At 38.5% G+C, this 25,605-nt stretch overlaps 1 protein-coding gene across 1 annotated transcript in view; it reads right to left on the bottom strand.

Annotated features, from left to right (window-relative positions):
- Positions 1-2,444: 2,444 nt before the first annotated feature.
- MSH3 (mutS homolog 3) overlaps positions 2,445-25,605 on the bottom strand; it is a 57,636-nt gene continuing 34,475 nt past the window's right edge. The window contains exons 9-14 of the mRNA XM_088536987.1: positions 24,842-24,954; positions 23,918-24,032; positions 17,623-17,707; positions 16,922-17,031; positions 10,226-10,358; positions 2,445-2,648 (exon numbers count right to left, since the gene is read on the bottom strand). Coding sequence (XP_088393113.1) covers positions 2,457-2,648; positions 10,226-10,358; positions 16,922-17,031; positions 17,623-17,707; positions 23,918-24,032; positions 24,842-24,954 — 748 coding nt within the window. The 3' untranslated portion in view covers positions 2,445-2,456. The remainder of the gene's footprint in view (positions 2,649-10,225; positions 10,359-16,921; positions 17,032-17,622; positions 17,708-23,917; positions 24,033-24,841; positions 24,955-25,605) is intronic.

The following is a 25,605-nucleotide window of genomic DNA, read 5'->3' as shown; positions in this document are numbered from 1 at the left end:
ACTCTGACTGACTAAATTAATAACCAAACAACTAATAAACCCCCTAAACAAGCCTGGTCATAAATGAGCCCTCATCCTATCTTCACTGATAATCCTCCTTCTCCTAACTAACCTTCAGAGAATGAGAGAATTGTTTTGGCTGTGCTATTTCAGCTCAGGAATGAAAGCTGGAATAAAAAATGCTACTCAAATGTTTAAAATTGAGAAATTTAAAAGCTATTAAAAGCAACATTGTCACCAAAACCAGCAAAAACTTATTTAAATAAGCATCAGGGAAACAATAAAAAGTAGAGCCATGAGCTTCAAGTCAATTCAAAAATATATTTGCATTTTAGAACATGTGAAAAAATATATGAGTTCATTACGTAATAACTATGAAATCTATTATTTGGAGGGCAAGGAATTAGCAACCTAAAAGTCATAAAATATGGAGGTAATGAAGTGTAGTGTTGCACCTAGTTCAATACCCTTTTGCCTGACAGCAAAGCTACATCTGGAACCAATGACCAGACAGATAACAGAGCTAAGTTTTGAGTTCTGATTACATGGACAAAATCATTATATAAGTGATAGTAAAGTCACCCTTTTAAAATACAGTAATAATTTTTAGAAACGATTTTGTGCTAATTAGACCTGTTTCCATGGGAATGAGAGGAAAAAGATAGCTAGTAGCCCGAAGCTGATTGTGAAGACTCTATCACTCCCATGTGATAACTGCCTACCGAAAGCTAAAAGTTGACAGTTTCAAAAAATAAGACAAAACACCAACCCCCCCAAAAAAGCTCTGGAACAGAGAGAGATACTTGAAAAGCTCTACGGGATTTTATGAATACATTTCTGCCATGTAAAATTAACATCTGGTACAGTGTAGATACTATATATGTGTGTGCATGCTTGTGTGTATAAACACAGATTTTTTCATGTCTGCAAATATATACATATGTGTCTAAAAATGGTCATTAAACACTGTGCTAAAGAAAGGTTTTTCTGCACAAATAACATTGTCACACAAGTTTGAAACACACAAAGGCCAAGAGGCAGGTTATTCAAAGTCACCTCAAATAAATTCAAATAAAATCCCTACTTAAAATATGTTCTATTTATACTATTATATCTTCTATTTAAAGCATACTCTGGTCATCATCAACACAATGATAGAAAAATAATTTTTAAACCAACCTACAGCAAATCTGGTATCATTAAGATAAAGTCTGCTTTGTCATAACCAGCCACAATTATAATTGGATACCACATATCAGCAGAAATCTTGTAATACCACCTGTCAAACAGGACAAAGCAAATATTTCTACTCTTTTCAACTTCAAAACTAATAGACCTCATATCTGTATTTGAGTCAGGAAGGAAGTTACAGACTTCATATCTGTGAATTTTTCTATCTCAGATGGAAAAATATAAAAAGATCTTATAAATAAAATAGAAGTTTATTTTTCATCTGGTAGAAAACAACCTGATCAATGACTTTACTGTCCCAATATAAATATACATTAAACCCTTATATTGCATCTTTCATCAAAGCACTTCTAAGTATATCACAGTAATCACGGTAATCACATTACATGTACAGAAACATTCAAGAAAGTTAAATACAACTTGCTCACAGCGAGAAAGCTTAGGAGATCTCAACATAAAGCTGATGACATTCATTTTGTGTTCAGAACATCCTTTCCACATGTTATATAAACAAAGCTACGCTGAAAGGAGATCAAAAACCTGTGAAGTCAAGTACTCATAAAGGTTGGCTGTGCAAGTCAAACACATTTCCCCTGTGCACAGCACCATGAAAGAATCTTTTATTAGATGATTTTATACTATTTCTTCTGAAAGACTTTGACTTTTACTGGTCCCAAGATCCTGCTCTTAAACCTGTCCATCAAAGGCTTTCATACATCTCCCCCTTACAAAACTCGTGCTCTTGCTTCATTGTTCTGCATCTTTTCCCTCCTACCTTATTCCTCCTGGGCTTAGAAGCAGGATCTAGAGGTAATAATGGAGGCACTAGTTCTTCAGAAAAAATTGTATATAACTAAGTACTTAAAGACATTATGCCTTATAATACATTTTTATTTCAATCTTGCATCCTCTTCTTTTCTGCACTATATTTCGTTGGAATAAGAAAAGGCAGAATTATGACAACAGGGCATACAAACTCCATACTTTCAGCTCTCCTATCCAAGATCATAAGCACCTACTTGCCACAAGACAACTGGGCAGACAGCACCAGGCTAGATACTTGCCTCCACTGTTTAATTTTTCAAAACTAATAATAAAAACTGCAGAAAACAACAGTCTAACTACAAGGAACTGTACATACATAAATATAAAATCAAAAACATTTAAACTAAGATGTATTAAAACAAGATGCATAATTTTTATAACACTGAGTGCATTGCGGCTGAATACTTATGAGGCATGGAAGATTCATCTGTTTCCTCTACTTACTTGGCTGCTTCTTCATTAAGTATCTTTAAATAATGTTTTACTGGGGTGAGAAGTTCTGGAATTTCCAACAGTGTGTTTTGCAAAAGAGGACTTTTCACATGAGAATGTATGGCTGGAACAAGAGCTTGAATTTCCAATTCCAGACGAGACAGGGTGCTCACTATCAAGAAGAACTCTTGTGTTGAACACTGAGAAGGGAAACAATGTCTGAATCAGTACAATGTATATATTTTCATTGCATCTTGCCACATTGAGAAAGTTAATAAGACACGCTAATTGTTTTAGCCCTTGTAGGTAGGATATACCTGAGGATAAATTTCTGTTATTCATGCTGCTGGATTAATATATACATGGCAGACAAAATAAATAGCAGAAGAAAATGGGCTAATAATGCACATAGCAAGTAGTTTGAGCATTGCAGGAGTCCATGTCTTGTCTATGGAGGCCTGGGCATCTGCACGCTCTCATCTGCATCTTCAGCTGCAGTTTGGACAAGCACGTCCTTGGCAAGCCAGGGTAGGGTCAGGGAGGGTTTTGGAACAACACGGAAAGAAAAGAGAAACAACACAGAAACAGGAGTCCATCAGTCACTGCTTACAGGGCTGTTTGCTATTGTCAACTTCAGGCTCTGGCTGATTACACCCAGGTCTATGGGATGAGACGGACCCTATCCCAGGTATCCAAGTACCTCCACAGGATTGGGCATTTCCACACTTCTCGATAAGGAACTGAGGGTAAGGAAGTCACTATCCTGGTCTTCATCTTCCACCTTCTCCTCACGAGAAAAGCATGAAAGAGATTCTCCTGTCTCCTGTATGCAGCTGGCCAGGGTACCACTGAACAGGAATCCCCTGGAGCACTTCTCAAAGCCAAGGGAAATAACTCTCAGCACTTTCACAGGTTGCTTCCCAATGCCCACAGAGTAGGAAAAATAAATATGGGTTCCTTTATAGCAGCGACTTGGCAGAGAAGCATCTTTGGAACGCTTCTCTCTGGTCCTTTTTTTGTTTTGTTTTGTTTTTCTTTTTTTTTTTTTTTAACGTATATAAACTGTTTACTTTTACTTCTGATGCAGCTTAAATATTTTGCTATCAGATTCTTCCCCTCAGAATTAGCAGGGACTGTTACCTTTGGCTAAATTTCAAGAACTAGCCATCAGGGATGGGCTTTGGGTAGCAATTAACAGTCCTACAACAAAACAAATTACCTCCTGCTATGTTGCTACCTCCCCCTTTCTAGTTTCCCATTCAACACGCAGTTACCCAAATTCCTCATGCCTCACATGGAAATTGGACAATATTCATTCTCTCTCTGAAATCGCTTTTATAGGAGTAAGTTTGCATTTGTGCAACACTGCATTTGCATCCCAAATGCAAACCTAGTCCTCTGAGATGCTTTACACCTTCAAACTCTGCTGACTTCAGCTGGACTCCAGGACTTTCAAAAGGCTTGGGAAAAGTTGTCTATAAATCATTAGGCTGATGTTTTTTTCATAAGTTACTGATTTGCAGAAGCTGTTTGCATTCAGTCTTCTGAACTCCTCTCTCGATTGACAACACTGAAAAAAATAAGTTTATTTTCCTCACCTGCCCTGACGATGCAGGGAAGGCAGCAGGATATACTGCAAAGAAAGGTGCCTTTGTCCTGCACTCCCTGCAAGGCACATTTGTCACTGAACCAGCTTTTCATAAAAAATACGTAATTTTTTATTTCATTATCCTTTCTCTTATTCTCTCCAGAAGTAAATTTGTTTCTCTCTTTCCTTCCCATGCCCTTATGTAAGAACCGAAGTAATTCTCCCATCTATAAGGTTGTAGCTAACTCCTCTTCCCACACATAGAAGCAAGTACTAGTGAAAAAAAAACCAGGTTGGAAATAAACATTACCTCTCCCTCCCCAGACATGTTAGTCCTGAGATAAGTTGGCTCAGAAATGCCTACTTGTTCTTCAGAACATGAAGACCAGCTGAAACCAACCTTCCGAAAAATCAGAAAATGGGGAATTCAAGTGCATCCATCTAAAACCTTAACTTTGTTTTTATTGAAAACAGCACTGTAACCAGCGGTGGAAAGAAAGAAAAATTTTTACGGGTACTTGCAGTGTTCACTTAGGCTACGAAACAAAAAATCAAACTAAAAACATTCCCAAGTATTTAAAATATATTCTATCACATAGGTGAGTATATGCATCGGAAGTTATCATAAAGTCTTTTAGATATTCTCCAGCAAACCTGAAACAGAGCCACACACCACAGAACAGGCTCATCATTACTGGCCAAGCAAGACAGACAGACCTACTAGAAAAATACGCAGTTTAATCATTCTCTGACATTTCAAAAGGTCAGAGAGCTAAGACTATGTTCTGAAAGGTTTTGGAAATCAGATTACTACTCCTTCAGATCCATAGAGTTAAAGACAGAAAAGACCTATTAAATGGTCTCCCTAAAACGGCTCAGTTCTTTTGTATAAGTTTTTTTTTGTCTAGTCTTGATCTTTTAATATTTTTAATATTCCAAGAAATGTGCTCACCACTTCCATTCAGAAACGAATCCATAAAGCACTAAATCTCATCACAAAGTTTTGTCTGATAGCCCAAATTTTCCTTCCATTAAATTAAATTCAGTATCTTCAGTTTACTCTTTTGTATTACACTAAGTAATTCCACTGCCTCTCTGGTGTTAACACCCTTCAGCTATCTCTAAACCTTCTGTTCTCCTTTTAATCATCAATTTAACTAAACTCTAATCTTTTAATCTTTCTTCACAGATCAATCCATTACTCAGCCTCATGAAAACTTTTGTTCTCCCCTGCGTTTGCTGCAATTTATCAACATCTTTCTGATAATCTGGAACTTACTTATATTATCCTATAAAAGCTGTGACACCAAAATAAAACAAAATAATGCAGCCATAAATCTGGCAATAGCATTTAAAGTACATCGGAAAGGTCTGAAAGGCTACACAAAGGATAAATCCAGGCTTGTGCATCAAGTCAAATACAATACAACTGATTGAACCATCATGATCAAAAGGCAAACTGGTGCTTTAGTGAAAACAAGTTTGTTGAACACACCGTTCCTAGCAGAGAGGATGAACACATTCCTTGTGCTTGTTCACAGTCTTACTGTTTCCTCTGGCTTAGTTTTAGTAACGCTGCAGGACTTTGCATCTAAAATTTAATGGCTCCGCTGTTGAATTCGTTACCTAAGCAAATAGATAACTTGGAACAGATGCATAAAAACAACACTGAAGAGCAAGGTTGCATTCAAGTGGGACTGGTCCAGGTTAAATCCTAAGCAACTTTATAGAAGAGATATGTAACTTCAGTACAAAGTAGAACCTTGAAAACACAGTAAAATGGTTTATGTAAAGCAGGATTACTAGTCTTGCATTCACTAAAAAATTTCACAAGCTTATTCAACGCTATTTTTAGAAGCTAATTTTGAAATGTCCTTAATGCTACCTACAGCTCCACTGGCACTAGACAAACAGCCTCTGAGCTGCCAGAGGTGCCAACCAGCAGCTCGAGCAGCAGCTTCCCTGGCAGAAAGGAGAATGGCTCAGCTGGAGCATGTGGGAAAGGGGCCCACAGCCGCCGAGCCAAGCAGCTCTGCTCCACGAGCACCCAACACGGCCTGACCTTGCCTGCGTTGCTGAAATGGTTTCCAGTTCAGACCCAGGGTCCGCTCTAAGCTACAAGCATTAAAAAACAGGGGTGTGTGGAAATGCTTCTTGCATTTACCACCTTTTTCCAGATGGAATTAGTATCTTTGTGCTTTTAGTATGGCGAGGGCACTATTTTCAGTTTAGGAAAAAATAAGGTATTTCACTTTAAGGTTACTATGTTCACTTTTTTATGAGATTGTTTATATTAATCAGCTTAACAGCGAACAATTTGTTCAAATGAACATTCAGCATTGCAATAAGTCTAAAAATATCTGTGATGCGATTTCTTTAAAAGAGTACAAACATGTTTTATTTCAAGTTACTGGTGCACATACTGGGATGATGGAAGAAAAAAATCGTTGCAAATTGAGACATGTTAGCTGTGGAAAATTTATTTGGAGAATTCTATACAAAGAGTAATTCATTTCATGGGAATACATAACAGGTAGAGATTTAATAAAATAATAAATGGAAAGACAGCATTTGTTTGCTGGAAGTATCAGGATGTTAGGGTCCTATGAAGTCACAACAGTTTACTTAAAATATCAAACTTATCTTTCAGAGGAAGCATTTTTTTTCAGCATCATTGTGGTGTGTAAGCTCGTCTGAAAAGCTTTAAACACGCTGGAGGTCCACAGACAGCACCCTTCCCCTCTAAGAGGTTCCGGCAGAACAGCGAGGCCCTCGCTGGAAAGCTAGGAGGCAAATCTTACAAGGGGGCTGGGGACAGCAACCAGCTGCTGTGCAACAGCTACAAGGGGCTACAGCCCATCAAGGAGCCACTTCACAGCCCGGGGGGTTTCTGCTGCAGCTGCAGCGCGTGCCGAGGCGCTCCAAGCTAGGGACACCCTAGGGCTTCAGTGAGAAGCAGAACACACCATTTTATTACATGCCCTGGGAAGGTTTGATTACTGACATCACCCATTGCCTAAGTATTTAATGAAATAGCTTACTTCAATGTTTTCTATTATTTAAAGGCCTTTTATTATGATGACTCTTGCCCACTGCTTTGGTGACTGAGCTTTTTTCAAAAATAATATTTACTGAACAAAGGGTACAAATAAGATAAACACTCACGGATCAAGTCTGTATAAATATTTCTCTTCTGAAACACCATGGCATGAGACCAGCAAGCAACCTCAGAATGGCCCTACAGAACATGCTCATAAAGGCACCGATGGCATGTTTATCCTGGACTGGTTTTCAGAGCAGTTCAAGCACAGGACCTCTGACTGCTCCTCTGCCACTCTGCATACCAAGGAAAGGTAAGGAGCCATCACTGTAACCTAGAGGAAAAAGCAGGATCCTGCCATTCTCTTTTTCTTCCAGCATCCTGTGATGCAGCATGCAAAAAGAAATGTACAGTAAAAAACAAAACAAAAAAACAAAAACAAACAAAAAAGAAAAAAAAAAAAACTATGGCATTCTTGGTGGCTTTCTCCAAGGGCTGCAGGACATGGCTGAATTGGCTACAGAAAAGAGAGAAACACTGAGCCAATGTGTCTCCCAGCAAAAATCCACTTCTGCTCCAGGCTCTATTTAGGCACTATTTATTGCTCTTGGCAATTCCCTGTGTCTCAGTCCTGCCTTTCGAGCTGCCCTCCGAATGCTACCAAGGGCTCCCCAAACACCTCAGCGCCAGCCATCCTCTCCTTGCGCCGGCGACGGGCCAAGCCGTCCTGCAGCTGAGAATGCCTGTCAGGGGCTGCAGCTACAGGAACCGAGAAGAGGAGCTGGTGCTGGTATTAATTCCAGTCTCCATAGCAACAGAAACGTTGTTCTTGTCTCAAAACCATCCCCATGGTCCCTTTTCCAGGCTGGGGCAAACTTGGAGCTTGGTAGTGCAACACCCTAGTCATCCTAGACGGCTAGTACCTGATCAGCTGTGTGTTTTTGTGGGTTGGGATAACATGAGCTCATGAAGGGAATGATGCTACCAAATTAAAATCATCAGTGGACTTATTCTCAAAGGTAACAGCCAGATAGGGAAAACCTACAGCGATAGGTTCCCATACCACAATAGTTCCCATAAAGATGTTTTGCCTTGCAAGATCAGTTCCAAAACACAGCACTGCTTTTGCCTTCTTGGATTACTGGCACCAATCTAGGCCTCACCATGTATGTCAGAGATTTTGAGATTTCCATACCACATCAAATACTAACATCACTGCAATCTAAAGAGCTTGAAAAATCAAAGACTTCTTACATTCACCTATTTCTTCCTGCATCTGACACTGGATTAACAAACCTGGATTAGGGTGTATAATCCACCAGAGTTGGAACAACTTTAGCTAAATGCCCACTGTACACAGCCAAGAGTTTTGGATCCCTTAGAGAGAATGCAAATTGCAAAAGATGTGAAAGAGGATAGTGTGAACATGTGAGACACGGACATCTGGAGTTAACAGAAAGGCTCCTCAAGAAATGGCAACATTCACTGGACATCCTGAAGAACTCATGAAAACCTGCCATGTAGCTTTCTTGAAGACATATATATAAACACATACACATACACACATACATATATATCTATATATACACACATATATTTATACACACATACGCGACACATTTTGCAAGACCTTTTTCCTCAATACTCATTCACTGTCTAGAAAACAAAAGCCGTTTCCCTGAGTTTGCTTTTAATACTTCATTTGAAGCAGACCCTGTCTTTCAGGGACAGTGTCATCTCCTCACAGGCCTGAGGAAATACAGGGATTACTCGGCCGTTTGGGCACTGTCCACGGCATGCTACAGTGGATAACAAGCAAGATTTTAGTAAGGGAAGCTAACTCATCAAGAGCAAATTGGATGCCTAAAGCAAGAGGCCTCTTTGCTGCCCCATATACCCTTCCTAAGGATTCTGCTGGAGCACCTCTCCACTCCTGCAGCTTCTTTCCAACACGTTTAACCACACGCATACATTCTCATATTACAGTGGCTGTATTGAGACAGACTACAATTTCTTCTTAATCCAGAATCACAAGAAAAACCAAGAACTTTGAATGTTTCCACCTACACAGCAGCTGTAGAGCTGAGAAAGACTGAGCAACCTAGAGCAGGCAGGGACTCCTCAAGGACCAGGCAGGTAGAGCCTAGCATGAACAAGGCAGCACAAGACAGCAATCCTGCATGAAATGAAGACAGAGCCCTGCAAACCTTATATTGGATCATTCACCCTCAAATGAGTTAAACCACTAAAAAGGGAACTATTGAATTCCACTTATTTTGAAATCGCAACTGTATCATGTGGATACAGACTATTTCAGCATCTTTAGCATCTTTTCATATACTTCATTAAGGCTGGATCTCTGTAACAACTCACCGAAATTCAGAAATCTCTCCACGTGCATGATGCTAATACATTAGAGCCCTAAAACATGTTCAAGAACTGAGTTTCAGACTTTCCAACAGATGAAGCTTTGTGCTATACCATCCAAATAAATTACAAGTTGGCTCTCCTTATATCCACTTATTCCTTTATCTAAAACAAATTGTCAAAATGTATATATATAACAGTGAAATAAAAGAACATGAAGTACAGCACAGGTGCTATCAGCACATTAATCTGCTTCAGCTAAGAACTGCCAGTGTCTCATTACAAGTAATTCTTAGCAAAATGTGCAAGCAAGATCCAAATTACCAAATTTATAAGCAAATTAACATTCATCCAAAAACCGGTAACTACAGCCAAGTGGTCTCTCTTGCAAGTGTGATTTTAGGTAAAGATACAGAGCATGAGAGATTGTTGTAAAGGGAAATGATTGATGGCACGTGGCCCTACTGCATCATCCTATTTCATTGAATTCAGTGACTGAGGCACGAGCACCTTAAAGGTGCTTTTCCTGTTAGCATTAGCAACACAGCTTATCTATTCTCCACCTAATCAGGCACTTCTTCCAACAACGTATCACTGGTACAGGTACTTAAGGAAAAAACAGTTTTGTTTTAAAGGAAATTTCATTCCTTCATTGTGCAAGCTTTAGTCCTGCTGATGTTAAGAACACAACACTTCAAATAAACATGCAAAAGCAATGGAGCTTCATTTAGAAAGAACGACCACATTTTAAAAAATGGTATTTTTCATAAGTATTGATATACCTTTTTGTGAAAAACACTGCAGAGTCCTCTCTCTATATCTGGCAGCTTACAAAGAAGATTCTGAATCTGACCAAACACACTGGATTCCGACAGAAGAATTTCAGACACAGCATCAAGACGGGCATTTATGTCACTGCAAGAGAAAAATCAAAAGACAGTAAATAAAAACTTTGCTTCTCTGAAGACGAGGCTTAAAAAAATGAACAAAGCCCACATTCTCATCAATATGTAAGTAAAAGAGGTAAGAAATGAATCTGCCTAAGTAGGATTTAAAGGATCCACAATCCTGAATGGATTCTGGGGAAAATCAGCCCATACCTCACTGTGCTCTTGCTGCGGGCCTTTATGGCTGCCATTGCCCTGTATGGATCAAAAGGAAAGACAGGAAGAACATCATCCTGGAGCTTTCTGTCTTCCAAAACACAGGCTACTCCAGGGCAATCCCACTCCTCATTTTTAAATCCTTACATTTCAATCATTACCATAGACCAACCATCAGAGACCGATGGCACTGAAGACAGCTCAGAATCCTTAGAATTTTCCTATGTCATATGCAGAAGGTGAACACCAGGCCTCAGCGTGCACTCAAACAAACCCAACAGTGTTTAAGTGCCAGCAGAAAACGCCACATTTTGCAGGCTCTGCTCAGCAGTCCTGTTAGACATCAAGCAGTAAAACTGCCATTTCCTCCCAGAGCACCGTCCAACGACCTGGTGTCACCACCCCAGAACAGAACAGTGCTCTGGCTGTCCTGGGCAGGCCGCACGCAGCGGGGGCAGGAGGCGGCTGCGAGCGAGTGCTCCCACACCCGGTGCCATTTTCAGCACAGGAAACATCCCCAAGGGTTTACATCTGCTCCTTAAGGTCACGTAGCTGGTGTGGGCTGGCGGGCTCACTGGGGGTTACGCAGCCCAACAGCCAGCGAGCCAGCTGCCGGCACCCACACCACGTACTCCAGGCCGCAGGGCGCCGGGCCCTGCGCAGCCATTAGGGAGGCTCTGCGCTGCGGCTGCCGAACAGCAAGGACACCGAGAAGGGTTAACGTCAGCGGGAAGAAATCAAATACTCGGGGCTAGGTAGCTTTGAGGCTAGCAAATTGTTATGCTGAACTGCTGGAAGGTCAGCAAGCATCATCAAGCACGAATCCATTTTAATAGAGTATTTTTCAAAAATTGCTATACTTGAGACCTTGGAAGGTTCTTCTGCACAAAAGATTATTGCACTGCAATACACTGTGTTAAACTATAAACGCACACACTTTAAAGAAGAAAATAATCTGTATATTTTATTACAAAAAGCACATGTAAGCAGCAGAACTGTTTCAAAGCACCATCACTCCATCTAGCAGCATGATTATATCTATTTGACCAAGGGAAAAAGACAATACATAAAATAGATGCCGATATTCAAGAACTCCTCCCTTCAAAGCTTAATCTGCACTTTAATCATCCTCACATATGGCTACGGTACTGTAGCTCCAGTAATCTAAAACTAAGCATCCCCACAGTTTTGCTGCTTTAATCCTACAAATAAGAAAGGGTCAGGAGAACAGCAGCCAGTAGCAAATGACCCATTTTTGCACCTGTAAACAAAACACCCTGGGACTCCTATTTCAAAAGCCAGAAAGTAGAGTCCTGTGAAGAATTATGTACAGCTGCATACGTACAGGGAAGGAAGGACAGGGGAGAGAAATGTCAAGAATTATCTGGTAACAAATATCAAAGGATGCTTTTGAACTTAATCTTTATACCTTATCTAATAAACACTTTGCCAAGCACCGCTGTGTTATACTGATCAGACATTAAATTACCTCAAAAGAAACATGTTCTGCACAGTTACTTGGCACATCTGATGTACAGTTTGGGACTTTTAATCATTATGTCACTTGGAAAAAAAATTGTAACACTAGAAAATTAGAATGTAACATTGTACAAAGACACTCAGTTTAGGGAAGAAATGGTCTTGCAATTTATAAACTAGCTACTATTTCAATCTCTATTTAGATTTGCTATTAGTCTATTCTTTCCCATCAGTACAAACTGTCAGCAATTCAAATTCTATCCAATTTCCCAAACAATTTTCCCTGAAATGAAGCAACATGAAAAGTCAGCCGATTAAAATAAACACTCTGACCTCTGCCATGTTCCCCATCTAAGACCAGTGTCATTACCATAATGCAAAAATTACTTTGCAATGTTTTTAAACATTAACAGATTTAAACAAAACTTGACTCACTATAGAATTTCAGATTCTCATAGTTTAAGACTACTACTTAAAATTAAATCTTGGGATACCACACTATTTTAATCTACTGACAGGCATGCAAACACTACAGCAGACAGGAAAATATTTGAATCCTGAACTAAAAATTACTTTGACATTAGAGCAGACAGCAGGCAGGAATTTGCTGCAGTTCAGTCCTGATGTATGAAGATTAACTTTACATTAAAACAAATGAAAAAAATCTTGCTGCCTTAACAAACTAAATGGCACACTAGCAAACAGCAACCCTAACGGGTCTGCTTAGATCTCTGTGTTACAATGGCAAAAACATAACATTTTAGATGTGACAACTGCTCATTGTATTTAAAGCATAGTAACTTTGATTATATAAATACAAGAAACCACATATTTTATACAAGTCAAATATTTTCAAGACAAACTTATCACAAACCTCTCACTAAATGCTGAAAATACAAGTTTGTGCATTGTAACAAGGATATAGATCAAGTACAGTGAATGCAAAATATTGAAACTCATTTTAGTAGCCCAATTTAGAGACCAAAGCAATAAATAAAACTACCAGTCACAGGAATTTAATACCTGAGAAATATGAAGAAGGTTCAAAACACCAAACGGGATTATCCAGACCAAAGCCTAGCAACCTCCTTCCTAACTACATCATTCAATCCAAGAAAACACATGGCTTCAAGTCTGGACATCTCCAGCAGGGAGCAGAGGGGTGAGGATATCAGCTGTGCCTGGGGAAGCCACTCAGCAGAAAAGTGCTAAAAGCCCCTTTGGGGGAAGCAACTCTACCCATGTGGCCAGTTTTCATGCTCTTCCCTGGGCCTCTGATACGGGCTCCTTTCAAACACCGCACAACATCAAGGCTACACATAGTTCTGTTGCTTTACATTTTCTCTCATTTATACATTTTGCCTTTTCCTTGATCCTCCTTCAGAACATTGCTGGCGGAACAAAATTTCATAGTAGTTTATGATGTTAGAATACAGGATACTACCCTTCTGCTTTAAAATCAGGCCCTCTCTCATAGAGAGCAATTGCTGCTATCAAAAAATCAAACCTGTGGTGAACTACCACTAAGGAATCAGTGAACTAGAGGTGGGTTTTTGTCTTTGTGGGTGTCTTTTTGTTTATTTGTTTGCCTTTAAACAGGCCTTTAAACATCTCTGGCTTTCAATTTAACACGGTTCTTTTCAGCATCTGGGTACCTTTATGAGGTAATTTTTGAACAGTTACGTTGCTCACTGACCAATGCACTTATATGCATTTACAAGAATTTAAAAACTGAAAAATAGTGTAATTATCTGATAATTACTGTGGTAAAATTTAAATGAAACTTAACAATTTAACACCCTTCTAGATCTGTTCACTTAGCGACTCCTTGCCCTTTACAGAGGTCCAATTTTCCCAAAATAAACATGCAGCCACCAGAAGACAATATTCTTGAATGGATCTCCAAAAGTGATATACAAGTTCTGCAAACTTTGTCTTCACATCTGTTAGAAGAATGCATCAAATACGCAAATGGCAATCAAACACTTTTGTTTATGCTCACACACAATATACTTCAGCCATTGGTGCCCAAAAAGGGACCCGTTAGCAATTTCAGCCTACATGAATGAATGCCTGATTACCGCATTTATACAGTTAGCAGTAGCATACAATGGTACTAAGGCTCAGTGAGCAAAATCAGTGAATACATGTGATGATGATGCTTTTTGTCTACTACAACAATTTGGAGATTTCAGGCACACTCTATATCCCGCGCTTGTGCATTTTATATTGGCATTAATGATGTAAAATATTTATGCCTAGGAAGAAAAATTAGCCCATCATGTTCCACTGTATGATCAAAACATATACATCTTCATTCTTCATCACCTCTGAAAAAAAAAAATCCTAATCTATCTCTGGGCATGTTTTATTCAATTAAAATTTTCCAACAAACTCATCTTACTGTCTCTTTTTCTTTCCATGCCCTTACAAAAGGTAGGCAAAACAGGAACTCACTGGAATTCACATTTCAAAAGCAATACGGACAAGGTAAGGTAACTTTGCCATACTTTACACAAATAACAATAACTAACTCCCCAAAATAATACATTTTAAGCTCTGAAATCTTTGCGTAACAAGGTGAATTAATGAGAACATTGCATCTTCCTCAATTAAGCCATTTTTATTATTTTTTAAAGATTGCACATACAAATATTTCCAACCTCTTCCGGGAAACTCAAAATACGTAACATCACTGATGACCTAATGGATATCTTCTAATTTGCCTAGAATAAAATGTCTGTCCACATTTTACTTCTTAGTTGAACCTGATATATTGTTTCTCCCCTATAAATCTAGTCATCAACCCAAGTGATTTTCAACTACCAGATATAAAGTGGTAATTGCCCTCTCTCACTATTTGATGCACCAAGGGAAATGCACCCACCCACTGACTGGAAAAGATGCAAGAAATGTTACTTCCACTGCAAATGTCACTCCAGGAGGCCCAGACGAACTGCCATTACTGAATGCTCCGTAAGTGCATCTGTGTGCATTACTGGAAACAATACTGCCAAATGTCTGATGCACTTAAGCACACAAAATTACAACTTATAGTCAGAAATGGAGACACATTACACAGAAACAAGGTATTTTTTTTAGCTCCAGCTAAGGAGTATCATTATATCTTTAACCATAGAACTTCCTTCCATACAGAGAAATAAGGCTCACAAAGGAAAGGATCAAATCCCTAATGATAACACAGAGCAGAAGGGCAAGAGGAGGAAACAAAATTGCAAACTTCTAAGGCTTTTTTTTTTTTTTGCTGGATACCAAGAGCTTAAGTTAAATTTACTAGCAAAGAGCAGAAGCCTTTAGACAGCTCTCCGTCCTCTGTGACCAGCTAGGGACTCTCTCCGTTTTATTTGTGCCCTCTGTTTCACTTCGAGGTCATCTGAAAAAATGATGAGATCTTCCTCTTGCAGGCGCTGTCCCCAGGGTGTTCCTGGACCTGAGTTCACTCTGGGCTCTGGCTCCCTCCACTGACAACGTCACCAAAACAGCTCCCAAAAGGCTGTAGGGTCCCTCAACCCCTGAGAAAGGAACCAAGTTTCCAAATTGTGTAAGTAAAAGCAGAAGTTTTCAAGTCCTCTTGTGCAATACATTCTACTGTCAGAAAGAAAAAGAGCGAGAACCGAAGTTACGTATTAAATCCCAGCTAGAAACTTCACCATGATGTTTTCTAACCAGCATAGCTTCTACTAAGGAAAAAACAACTTGAATATTCTACAATATTCGACTTGAATATTCTACAATGATAAATAGGAAGAACAAAAGAGTTAGTTATGTACTGAACCGGGTCGCTGCGCTGTTTGAACGGCAACAATGTACACTTTTTTTACACTAGTAAAAAGATCCCCACAAAAAAGGCTAATATAAAAATAAATAAAAAAACAGCCGTGGTTCATTAATATAGTGCTGTAACATATTAAAACTAGTCAAGGCAAAAAAACACTTCCATAGAAATATTCACTGATTACCAACAACAGCAAGAAGTTGAACATTAGGAGAGCTCACTGTTCATCTAAAACCTGACTTTTAGCAAATCGAATCCAAATGCAAAACAGAGGGGAACAAACTATTCTGGCTAGCCAAACCAAGAGGAATTTCTTTATGAACAGCTGAAGGGAACAGCACAACAACTGAGCAAATTCTTCATCAACAGTTCTCAGGGAATGCACGTTCCCTGAGACACATCCAAAAATTTAAAATATAGGCATCAAACATCACACAGAAAGCCTCCAATACTGTTATTTGTTACATATTCAAGACTCCATTAAAGACTGCAAAGAGAAATTAGAAAGAGATTGTTCCAAGCCAGAGATAAAGACAAGCATGATGTTTATTACAAAATAAATCATTTCTAACGCATTACATAACAAACACAGCTCAAAATGTAAGAGTGAGCAAACAATTAGTGCATTTCAGAACTAATAAAATGAAATAACTCTCATACACTACAGACGGCATGCAGCAATAAGAGAAACTCCACAACTGCTTTAGAACAAATAAAAGAGAACAAATAATAGATTAATAGGATGTAACTGCTCCTGTGGCAAGACAGACATCAAGCACTGACTGGCAAGGCTCAGAATAAAACCCTGCCCATCAGGAGGTCAACCCCAACCATTGCCAGGAGGACTCCAGATCAGACTGGGACCCAAGTTCTGCAGAGTAGTTTCTAACCTGCTCCAGCACTGCTGCTGCTGAACTCCTTACATGCTCTGTGGCCAAACAGAGAGGTCTAACTCTTGCAGACCCGGGCATATAAGCACCACATCTTCTACCATCTCATTTCATCAGTAAGCTCTGCCGTGGTTTTCAGACATTGGAGAAAAACAGCCAGATTCAAAATTTTTAAATATCAATTTAATAAAAGGTAAAGAGACATTTCACCTGCATTTCATAAGAGGCTGGGTTACCCATTTCTTCAGTCTCCGACGTCCAAAGGAAGTTTTAGTATGATTCAAGACCCAGAGTAGGCTTCCTTTTGTTTTCTTATCAGTCTAAAATAACAAAAATAGCCTTGCAATTTATAACTGAACAATCAATCATGCACCTATAGGATCTCCACAATACTATTAAAATATTCTGTTTAGGCTTTAAGATATTGCAACTACAACATGTTCCTCTACTCATTTTTTTCCCCCACAAATAATGCCTTATGTAAGTATCTTCAGCTGTCAGGAGATACTTGGGCACATGCCTATTCTAGCCAGAAAATGTTTTCAGAAAATAACTGGAATAGATTCCACAAGTTAAATTAAATTTATGCAGAAACCAGCAGCACAGAAGAAAAACAAACCCGACTGCAGTCAGATAACTTGACTGCAGATGCTCAACAATTTCCAAATTTTAGGAAAGCTCTTTGCTAGTCGAAGTGCAGTAACACTCCGAATTCATACTAAAAACCATTAGAGATTAACTGTGATTTATGCAACTGGGAAAGCACTCCTCCTCCAGTTTGAGCCCACCTAAAATAATTTAGATTTCTGAGTTAGATTTTCAAGTTAACTTAATTAACTTCACTGGAACAATATGTCAAACAGCTCTGGAAAAAACGCTATGTGTTAATAAATTGTTATACTTGTCCTTACCTGATTCTGTAAAATCTCAAGATTTTTCATTGTTGTCGCATTAATTGTCATGTATTCAGTTTCACTTGACAACTGTTTGAAATTACTGGAAAGGGGGAAGAAATTCAAATGTTAGATTTTAACTATGGGAACAGACATAACAGTGAAAGAGTATCACATCTCTCGCATTAGAGAATTCATCAACCATCTGAACCAAAAAGTGATCAAGTAAGGAATCGGAATCTATCAACATAAATAAAACAACTGAACATTAATAATGTTGTTTATTTTCCTGTTTGGGAAAATGAGATTTAATGAATCACTTGCCCAACTTTCTAAAATGACTCTGAGAAAGCTCAGAATAAAATCCAGCTCTCTTGTCATCTTCTAATCCTGACTCACTAAGTGGTTAAGGCAGCGTCCCTTCTTCAGTAGATGAAGCAACTGAAGCAGTACACGTTTTCCATGATGTTATAATCACCATAGTTACTATATTAGAAGCAGGGCAAAGATTAAGAATTTAGACTTTTAGAGTCAAGCAGATCTTAATACGACTCAAAACAGCATATACATACATCGACATACATATATTTTACAACTAAAAATAATTTGAACAGTTCATTAGTATAATTATCACGGAAAACAAAAACAGGGTCTATTTAAACTACATTTTTCTATATTTGCTATGATGTAACCGTGACCAAAATGTCTTGACTTTTTGATATTAGCTAACAGAACAGGAGAAGACAAAGCTGTGTTTTCTGTTTATAGCTAGAGCAAAAGCAAAACACAGTATAGAACCAAGCTTAATAAAACAATGGTATTAGATGTGAAAATTTTCTCAGGCTCAGACACACACATGTGCTAGCTGGGAGAGGAAAGGGAAGTACAAGATAGTCACTAAATGATTCTGACAAATCAAGTTATGATTGTCTAGGTTAATCATACTGCTGACTGCTCTTTGCGCAAAATCTAGGACACTTCAGTTGTCTTGGTCTGAAAAGAATGACTTGCTGGGTAGGATTTTAAACTGTTCTCTTGACTTTATATATATATATATATATATATATATATATATTTATATTTATCAAGGCACTGGACAATGAGATTGCTGCGCCAGGGCTGCTCAAATTTTTGTTAGGTACAAAACTGCATTGCTGCTGTATTAAAAAAAGTAAAACAGAAACATGAAATATTCAGACTAATATTACTTGTTCATACTGCATGCAGCTGTCTAGACCTGCTAGTTTTGTTCCGGAATAATGTGTCAAATTTTCTGCTGAAATTAAACAAAAAAAATAGGCTCTAAAGATTGCCCTCAAGAAGTTCTGGAGTAGTTTGAGTGAATGCATGGTTAGACAGCACGATCCTGTACTAGTGTCTCATTCTAATAACCAGCTGAGCTGACCTGCAGAACACAGCTTCTGAGGCTAAATAAGCAGCACTTTACAAAGTACACAATATTATGAGTAACAAAACAATATTCTCTTTCATTATCTTTGGTCACAGCTGCTAGGCTGGCAAAGATTAAATAGGAATGATCTCTTCTTGTCTCCGAATCCCTGTAACCAACACTGAATCCTGCCCACCCTTCCAAAGCACCTCCACAACCTCTAGGACTTACCCAACTCAGTTTCCTCAGTTGCTGCACTTTGATTTGCCACTACTCAATTCTGTCATCTCTTAAACCCAGCTGGGTCAGAACTATGTCTTTTTTAACTTCTTCCTGAAAGCATAAAAGATGCTTTTGGCTATTTCTATCAACTCTGAATTATCCATGAGTGAGTTCCAAGTTCACGAGTTTACTGCCTCCTGTCTTGGTGCTCTTCAGCTGATGCCCCATGCTTCAGAGCACTTAACCCAGAACATCCTCATTCACAGCAAGCTCGCTCCCTGATGACATTTAAAGACAGCTATCTCTCCTCCACAGCAAAATCTGTTTACTTGTCTTTCAAAAGCAAATATGTTAATGCTTCTCACAACATAAAGCTATATGCTTTATACTATCCAGGTGTTTCTTTTCTCTGGGTTACTCCACCTTGCTATTAACCCTCATAACTGAGAGCTCAGAGTGCATGAATAGCAGCCAAGATAACTGCAGAATATCCCCAGCCAACAATTCTAGATGTCACAGCGCACAGCTTGTTTTGCTTCCCACATCTTCACCCTCCTTCAGCTTCAGTGAGGGCTTGATAAAAGTGTGGGGAAAAAAGAGATGTTTTGTAGGGAATTTAGGGACTGAAACAGAATGAGAAGAAGCCTCAAAGCAAGTATTAAGTTGGTGCTGATTGTGCAGTAGGGGACTCAACAAAAATCCTTGCAAGAAATCAGAATGTGCTGCTACCAGACAACCTCTGCATTAGTGAAAATGACCCTTCAAAATCATTTCTTCCAGAGCACAGGCAGTAGTTCCTTTTATAGATAGTGAAGGTGTGTCCTGAGCTACAAAGAACAGGCTCACAACTCTCATTTACTTAAACAGCACAAAATGATGGAACTAGCTGGTGATTCCATCACTGAAGAGCAAGCCAAGGTAGGATCCTGCCATCTGGACTGAGAAAGTGAAAAGAGAAAAATACATGTGTCTAGTAAGATTTAGGAGACATTTGGGGAATACCCATGAGAATGTGGGGTTTTACTCCTGAAATTTTTTCTCAGAGTAGAAGCATACCTGAAGATGGTTATTAAGAGGTTATTATGATTGCTTTAGGACAGTAACCTCCATCCTCAGACTTTGATTCTTACATGTTACCTGCAAAACTGTTATCTTCTTCGCCATTTTGCCTCCTAACAGGCTTAGTGGAGGATATTTTTCACACTTTTCCCATTACTGACTCCACCAGAGATTTTATGTATAATTTTGCTGTCACTAACCCATCACAAATCAATGCAAGTTATTCAGATGAATAGTTTCCAACTATTTTGATTTTGTTAATCTCTAACTCCAGTGAAGCTGCAGGGCAGTCTGTTGAGAGCCTGCTAAGCAGCAGATTTTTTTTGCTCAATTACCTTTTACAGACCTCTAGAGTCCATGTCCTACTGACTTCTAAGGGTGCATGAACCACAAAACATAATTATGTATTTAGAGTTACAGGAATCTACATGTAGCTGCAAGGAATCCATTTCTCAGAAACAGTAGCTTTAGGTATGAAAGATATTTATTGATGTCTAAGTAGTCCAGGCTTGAGGTCCTTCCCCATATTTTATATTTCATTAGTTAGAGTTTTAAATTCATTCATAAATGTTGCCTCAGGGCTAGAATTTCTGAGCTGGATCCCTCATGTGATGGGAGCCCAGAAACTCCAAGAGTTTTATCCCAAATTACTTTTCTCCTGTTACGGCACTGAGCTCCCCCCCCCCACAACTAAACATCTGCCACCCTAATTCTCGGCCTTGAATTAGAAAGCAAACCCTAAGCTGGGCGCCTTTACATAGGGCCTAAAACCATATTCTCCCTTTTCTGGCCCCTGGGGTCCTGAGCTGACGTGGAAACCTCCCAGGATCATTTCAGTACTGCCTTTCCATGCCCAGCCATTTCTGAAGCTTTTTAGTACTGCTCAAACTTTTAAGAACTGCAAATACCATCTCTCTTTTGTCTCCATACACTGGAAACCATCCGGACAAAAAATCCCCACCAGGCATTTCCCAGCAACTGCTGGACAACAGATGATTTTCAAGCAAAACTGGGTGTACCAGCTTCTTGTCAACAGCCAATTACTAAAGGCTCCTAGAATACACACTGATAAAAATTGTCATTCAGTGAAATTCATTAGAAAAGATTTACTTGCTGAAACAGCTCCCGTGCAGCCTAGCCATCACCATGGTCCTACGGTGACAGGACTCCTCTATTTAATCTGGTTTTATTTGGGCTCTTAAAGCTGGATTTAAGCATTTTCATTTGAATAATAAAACCAAATGAGGAGGATCCCTCATCACTTACGTGATGCTTCATGATTACTCTTATTAATCTCAGCTGGAATTTTGTTCATTTGGGAGGAGGGTTATTATTTGGGGAAGGTATGTAACTGGTATAAGGATTTTTTTTATTATTATTACTATTATTATCAAGCAGGGCTTTTTCATCAAGACATATGTCACTTTCATCAGTAAAGTTCTCAGCAACTGAAAACTATCTCAATTCCAACTTTACCTCACCAATTCATCAATATATGCTCACTGACCTGAATTCTCCTGACAATTTTAGGTTGCATTTCAGTACAGTGCATTTCACCTATGGGATCACAGAGAAACCCAGAATCTGACACTCTTTGCTTAAAAGGCTTTCCGTTTTCAGGACTTGCATACTATTTCACTGACATCAGAAAAAGCATTAAAGCTGACTTTGGCCTACTGTTTTCATATATGTAACACTCTAAAAACTACAAGCAGAATTCAAGAATCTATCATAGCCAAAGCAGTAACAGCTTCAGAAATAAATATAGCAGAATTCAAGCTCCTGAATGCCTGCAGAGTAGAGCCTAATAGCATATCACCAAGGTACCAAAAAGTTCACTGCCTTTCCTCTCAGATGCTCTTCTTGCTCACAGATTTACATCAAGTCTATTAAAACAACCTCCAGCAGGCAAATGTCGTGATTTCGTGCTTTTCCTTCCCAATCTGTAAGTATTCCCAGACTGACTTTGGGCTGCACCTACTACAAATGCCAGTTGTTACCTAAACCCTCAAGTAGTGATGTTGCTCCTCCGCTACTCAATAGACTCTACATGAAACAAAAATTTTCTATTTCCCCTCACACCTGAAAGAACACCGTAGTGAGAGACTGCACATAAGTGATCTGTAAATGCAACGAGGGAAGGGACTTTGAAGTCCACTTTCTTCTTCAGATTTCTCCACACACAGCTCCCACCTATCTACCCAACTCTTTTTCATAACTCTTGCAAGAGGATGAGCTGGAAGACCAAATATTAGAGCGCTCCTTGAGAGACAATGAAGGAGTAGGCTTAAAAAATGCCGAGGAATTTTTTTTTCCTTTCAAATAACCTGATCTCACAGAAGTTTCTGTTAGCATTTTAATGATAGTGGCAGAGGGGAAGAGGATTGGGGGAGAAAAGCCATTCAAAAAATTCCAGAAAGCACAGGTTATAATATGTTATAATTTTCAAATATTTCCGCAGATATCTGAAAAGTGTTTAAGGCTGGCATCAGCAGTCACTTTTTAATACAGTTGCATTAAAAAAAAAAAAACTCAATAGAGAAACCCATAAAGATGAGGTTTGATACTGCAAGCATCTCATGTAGTATATGAATTATCTACAACTGACAAAATATTTGTAGGTGTCTTGTTTGCAGCCAGGCTTACTTTGTTAAAGTCAACCTGTGCATAGGAGAGAGGAATACTGAGTCAGCCAAGAGAATATTCTGCACAGGACTCATTACAAATAAAGCTGATTTTCATAAAGCATTTAACAAACCTTAATGGCGTTTTTAAACCTATGCCAAGTAGTATAACCATCCATTATCTTTTCATTTTCTTTGAACACATCTGCATGATTTCACTAGGAATTTTTAGTACCCATCTGCACATACCTAATAACCTCAACAGTTCAGATTACTTCAGAGAAGAAAAGCTTTTTTCCATGACTATGTGTTTTTTAAGTAACTTTATGCAAGTAAAGGCCTTTCCAGAGCCTTTTTTTTACTGATGGCTCCCCTATCCCTAGGTACCACTGAATCAACTGACGGAATTTTTCTAAGGGCCAAGGTGTTGCACAGATCTGTTTTCATTTTAATTGGTAACTTGACTCACTGACTCAAACAGACCTGCTGAGTACTGTCTGAACATCACAGCACATTAGCATTTATACTTGCATCCAGAGCTGAAGAAAATGATTCACACACCTCTGCAGCAAAACAGAACAACACCTGCAAAGCTAAATTACAGCCGAAAAGTCTTCAAAAAGCAACTGCCCCAAATTCTGGTCACAAAATAAAACAGAAGCTGAGGCTAGAATATGATAGCTGAGATATAATAACAAATTTCCTGCAATCTACCAGTTTTTGCACTTTGTTTTTAATAACCTGTGGCAGTAGTGCAAGTTCATTTATACTACTGATATATACTGACCAGAAGAAAAAACAGCCTAAAGATTTTTAGTAAGCACCACTTAAGTTAAAAAGCACTCAATTCTTTTGGTTCTCAGTATGAGGTTAAAAGTAAAGAACCATTTTTATAAGAAGTATGTGTATCATTTTAGCAGGTGGACCACTTGATTGACAGAAGATTGCTGTAAGTTACAAGATGGTTCCAGATATGCTACTGCCGTTTTGTGTTTGAGATTTATATAAGGCAACTTACCTTGGATTGTAAAGGATCTTTTCCAAATTAAACTCTTTGAGGTATGTAATTACTGCTGCCAGAGAGCAAACAACAGGCTTATCCAAGCTTAATATTACAGATAGTTTTTGAGGACCTAAAAATAAATAAATAAATAAATAAATAAACCACTTTTAAAACCACAGTTTACTACTTCAACACTTTAGAAACAACACAATTTATTTTTAAAATCAATCAAATATAAATCAGATCTATATTATGTGTATAGTGTTCTGCTGTCTATAAATCAGCAAAAAGTGAGCTTCCAAAGCAACAGTTATGGGTCCAAAGAATGTAGATCATTACAATAATACAAGCACATTATGAAATGTAAAATATTGTTCACCACAGGCTTTTCCTCATAAAACTGACAGATTTTTGACGTAAATAATTTCTAAACATACAAACTAAGAACTGGATTCTGAAATCACCCTTACTGCTGGCAACATCTATGGTAGTTAAGAGGAACAAACAGGCCTTAAGTACACAAGTACTGATGACTTAATTACCTCAGTCCGGCTGCAGAATATTTTTCTATCTTTACAGCACAGTTATTTAGATCTGATAGCGTTTCTCTTCAGTACCCTAATACTGTCCCTGCTTCAGCTGCAGCAGTAGGAAAACTCGGTACACAATAATTCAACATACCAGGGTGGTGGTTTACAAACTTAGAAGTTTGGTCAATCCTTAATGCAACAAATAAAAATTAGTCCCCCAAACAAAACAAACTGGGACAAACATAGAAACTCCTTTTAAAGCTGCTGTTCTGTTCTTAGAGTCTTAAATCATATAGGAATTGAAGAACGATTTCAGATGTTGCGTATTTTCCTTCACTTGCTACACAATATGAAGGACTTCCCACAGCCCTTTTGGATGCATATTTCAAAGATACTCTGAATGACATACCTGTTGTCTCAGGCATTTCTCTTGCATAAAAATCAGTAATCAGCTGAAAAGCATGGCTGTATTCAAAATGGTGGTTTTCCATCCTTTCTATTCTAATTCTGTCATCTCGTAATCTGACAGTAAAAAATAAAAAAAAAAAAAAGATTGGCCTTTAATACTTACGCTCCCCTCTTGAAGAACACTTAGATGGTGCCAAAGTGGTCTTCTTCCTTTTCACTTTATATCGTTAAGAAGAGAATGCGTAAAGAATAAGATCAACTACTGGGTTAGGCTGAATGTTTCTAAACCTTAATAAATAAATATATAAATAAATAAGAAAGAAAAAACAAGCAAGAGCAAACAAGCCTGAAAGGGAACTCAAGAGCTTGTCTAGTAAACCCACAAGGTTATTTATACAGTTACATCAATCCTGATAATTATTTACTTAACTGTTTTAAACTCCTATGGTGGTGATTTGGCAATCCTGCTAGGAAATCTATTATCATATTTAATTATTCTTTTTCTTTAAATGGTTTTTCTCTTGCTGTACCACTTGTTGCAGCTGTAACCAACAGCATCTTTTCCCATGTACAGCATTAATAAAGTATTTGTCTGCTTTTCCTTAAAGTATTTGAACTGTCTTCCATACCCTGTGCTAAAGGGCTCTGTTTCTTTTCACCTTTTTGCAGGGATCATATTCTAGGCCTCTGAGCATTCCCACCATTGCCCTCCCGCTCCACTTCACATACCAGCACCTCGGAGGTTTCTGAACATGAAAGCAGAGC

Source organism: Tinamus guttatus, unplaced genomic scaffold, assembly GCF_059628265.1.
Source record: "Tinamus guttatus ecotype Peru unplaced genomic scaffold, ASM5962826v1 Tinamus_guttatus_pri_ptg000711l, whole genome shotgun sequence".
Taxonomy (NCBI): domain Eukaryota; kingdom Metazoa; phylum Chordata; class Aves; order Tinamiformes; family Tinamidae; genus Tinamus; species Tinamus guttatus.
Note: the sequence above shows the minus strand (reverse complement) of the source record. Positions and strands in the feature narration are given on the sequence as shown.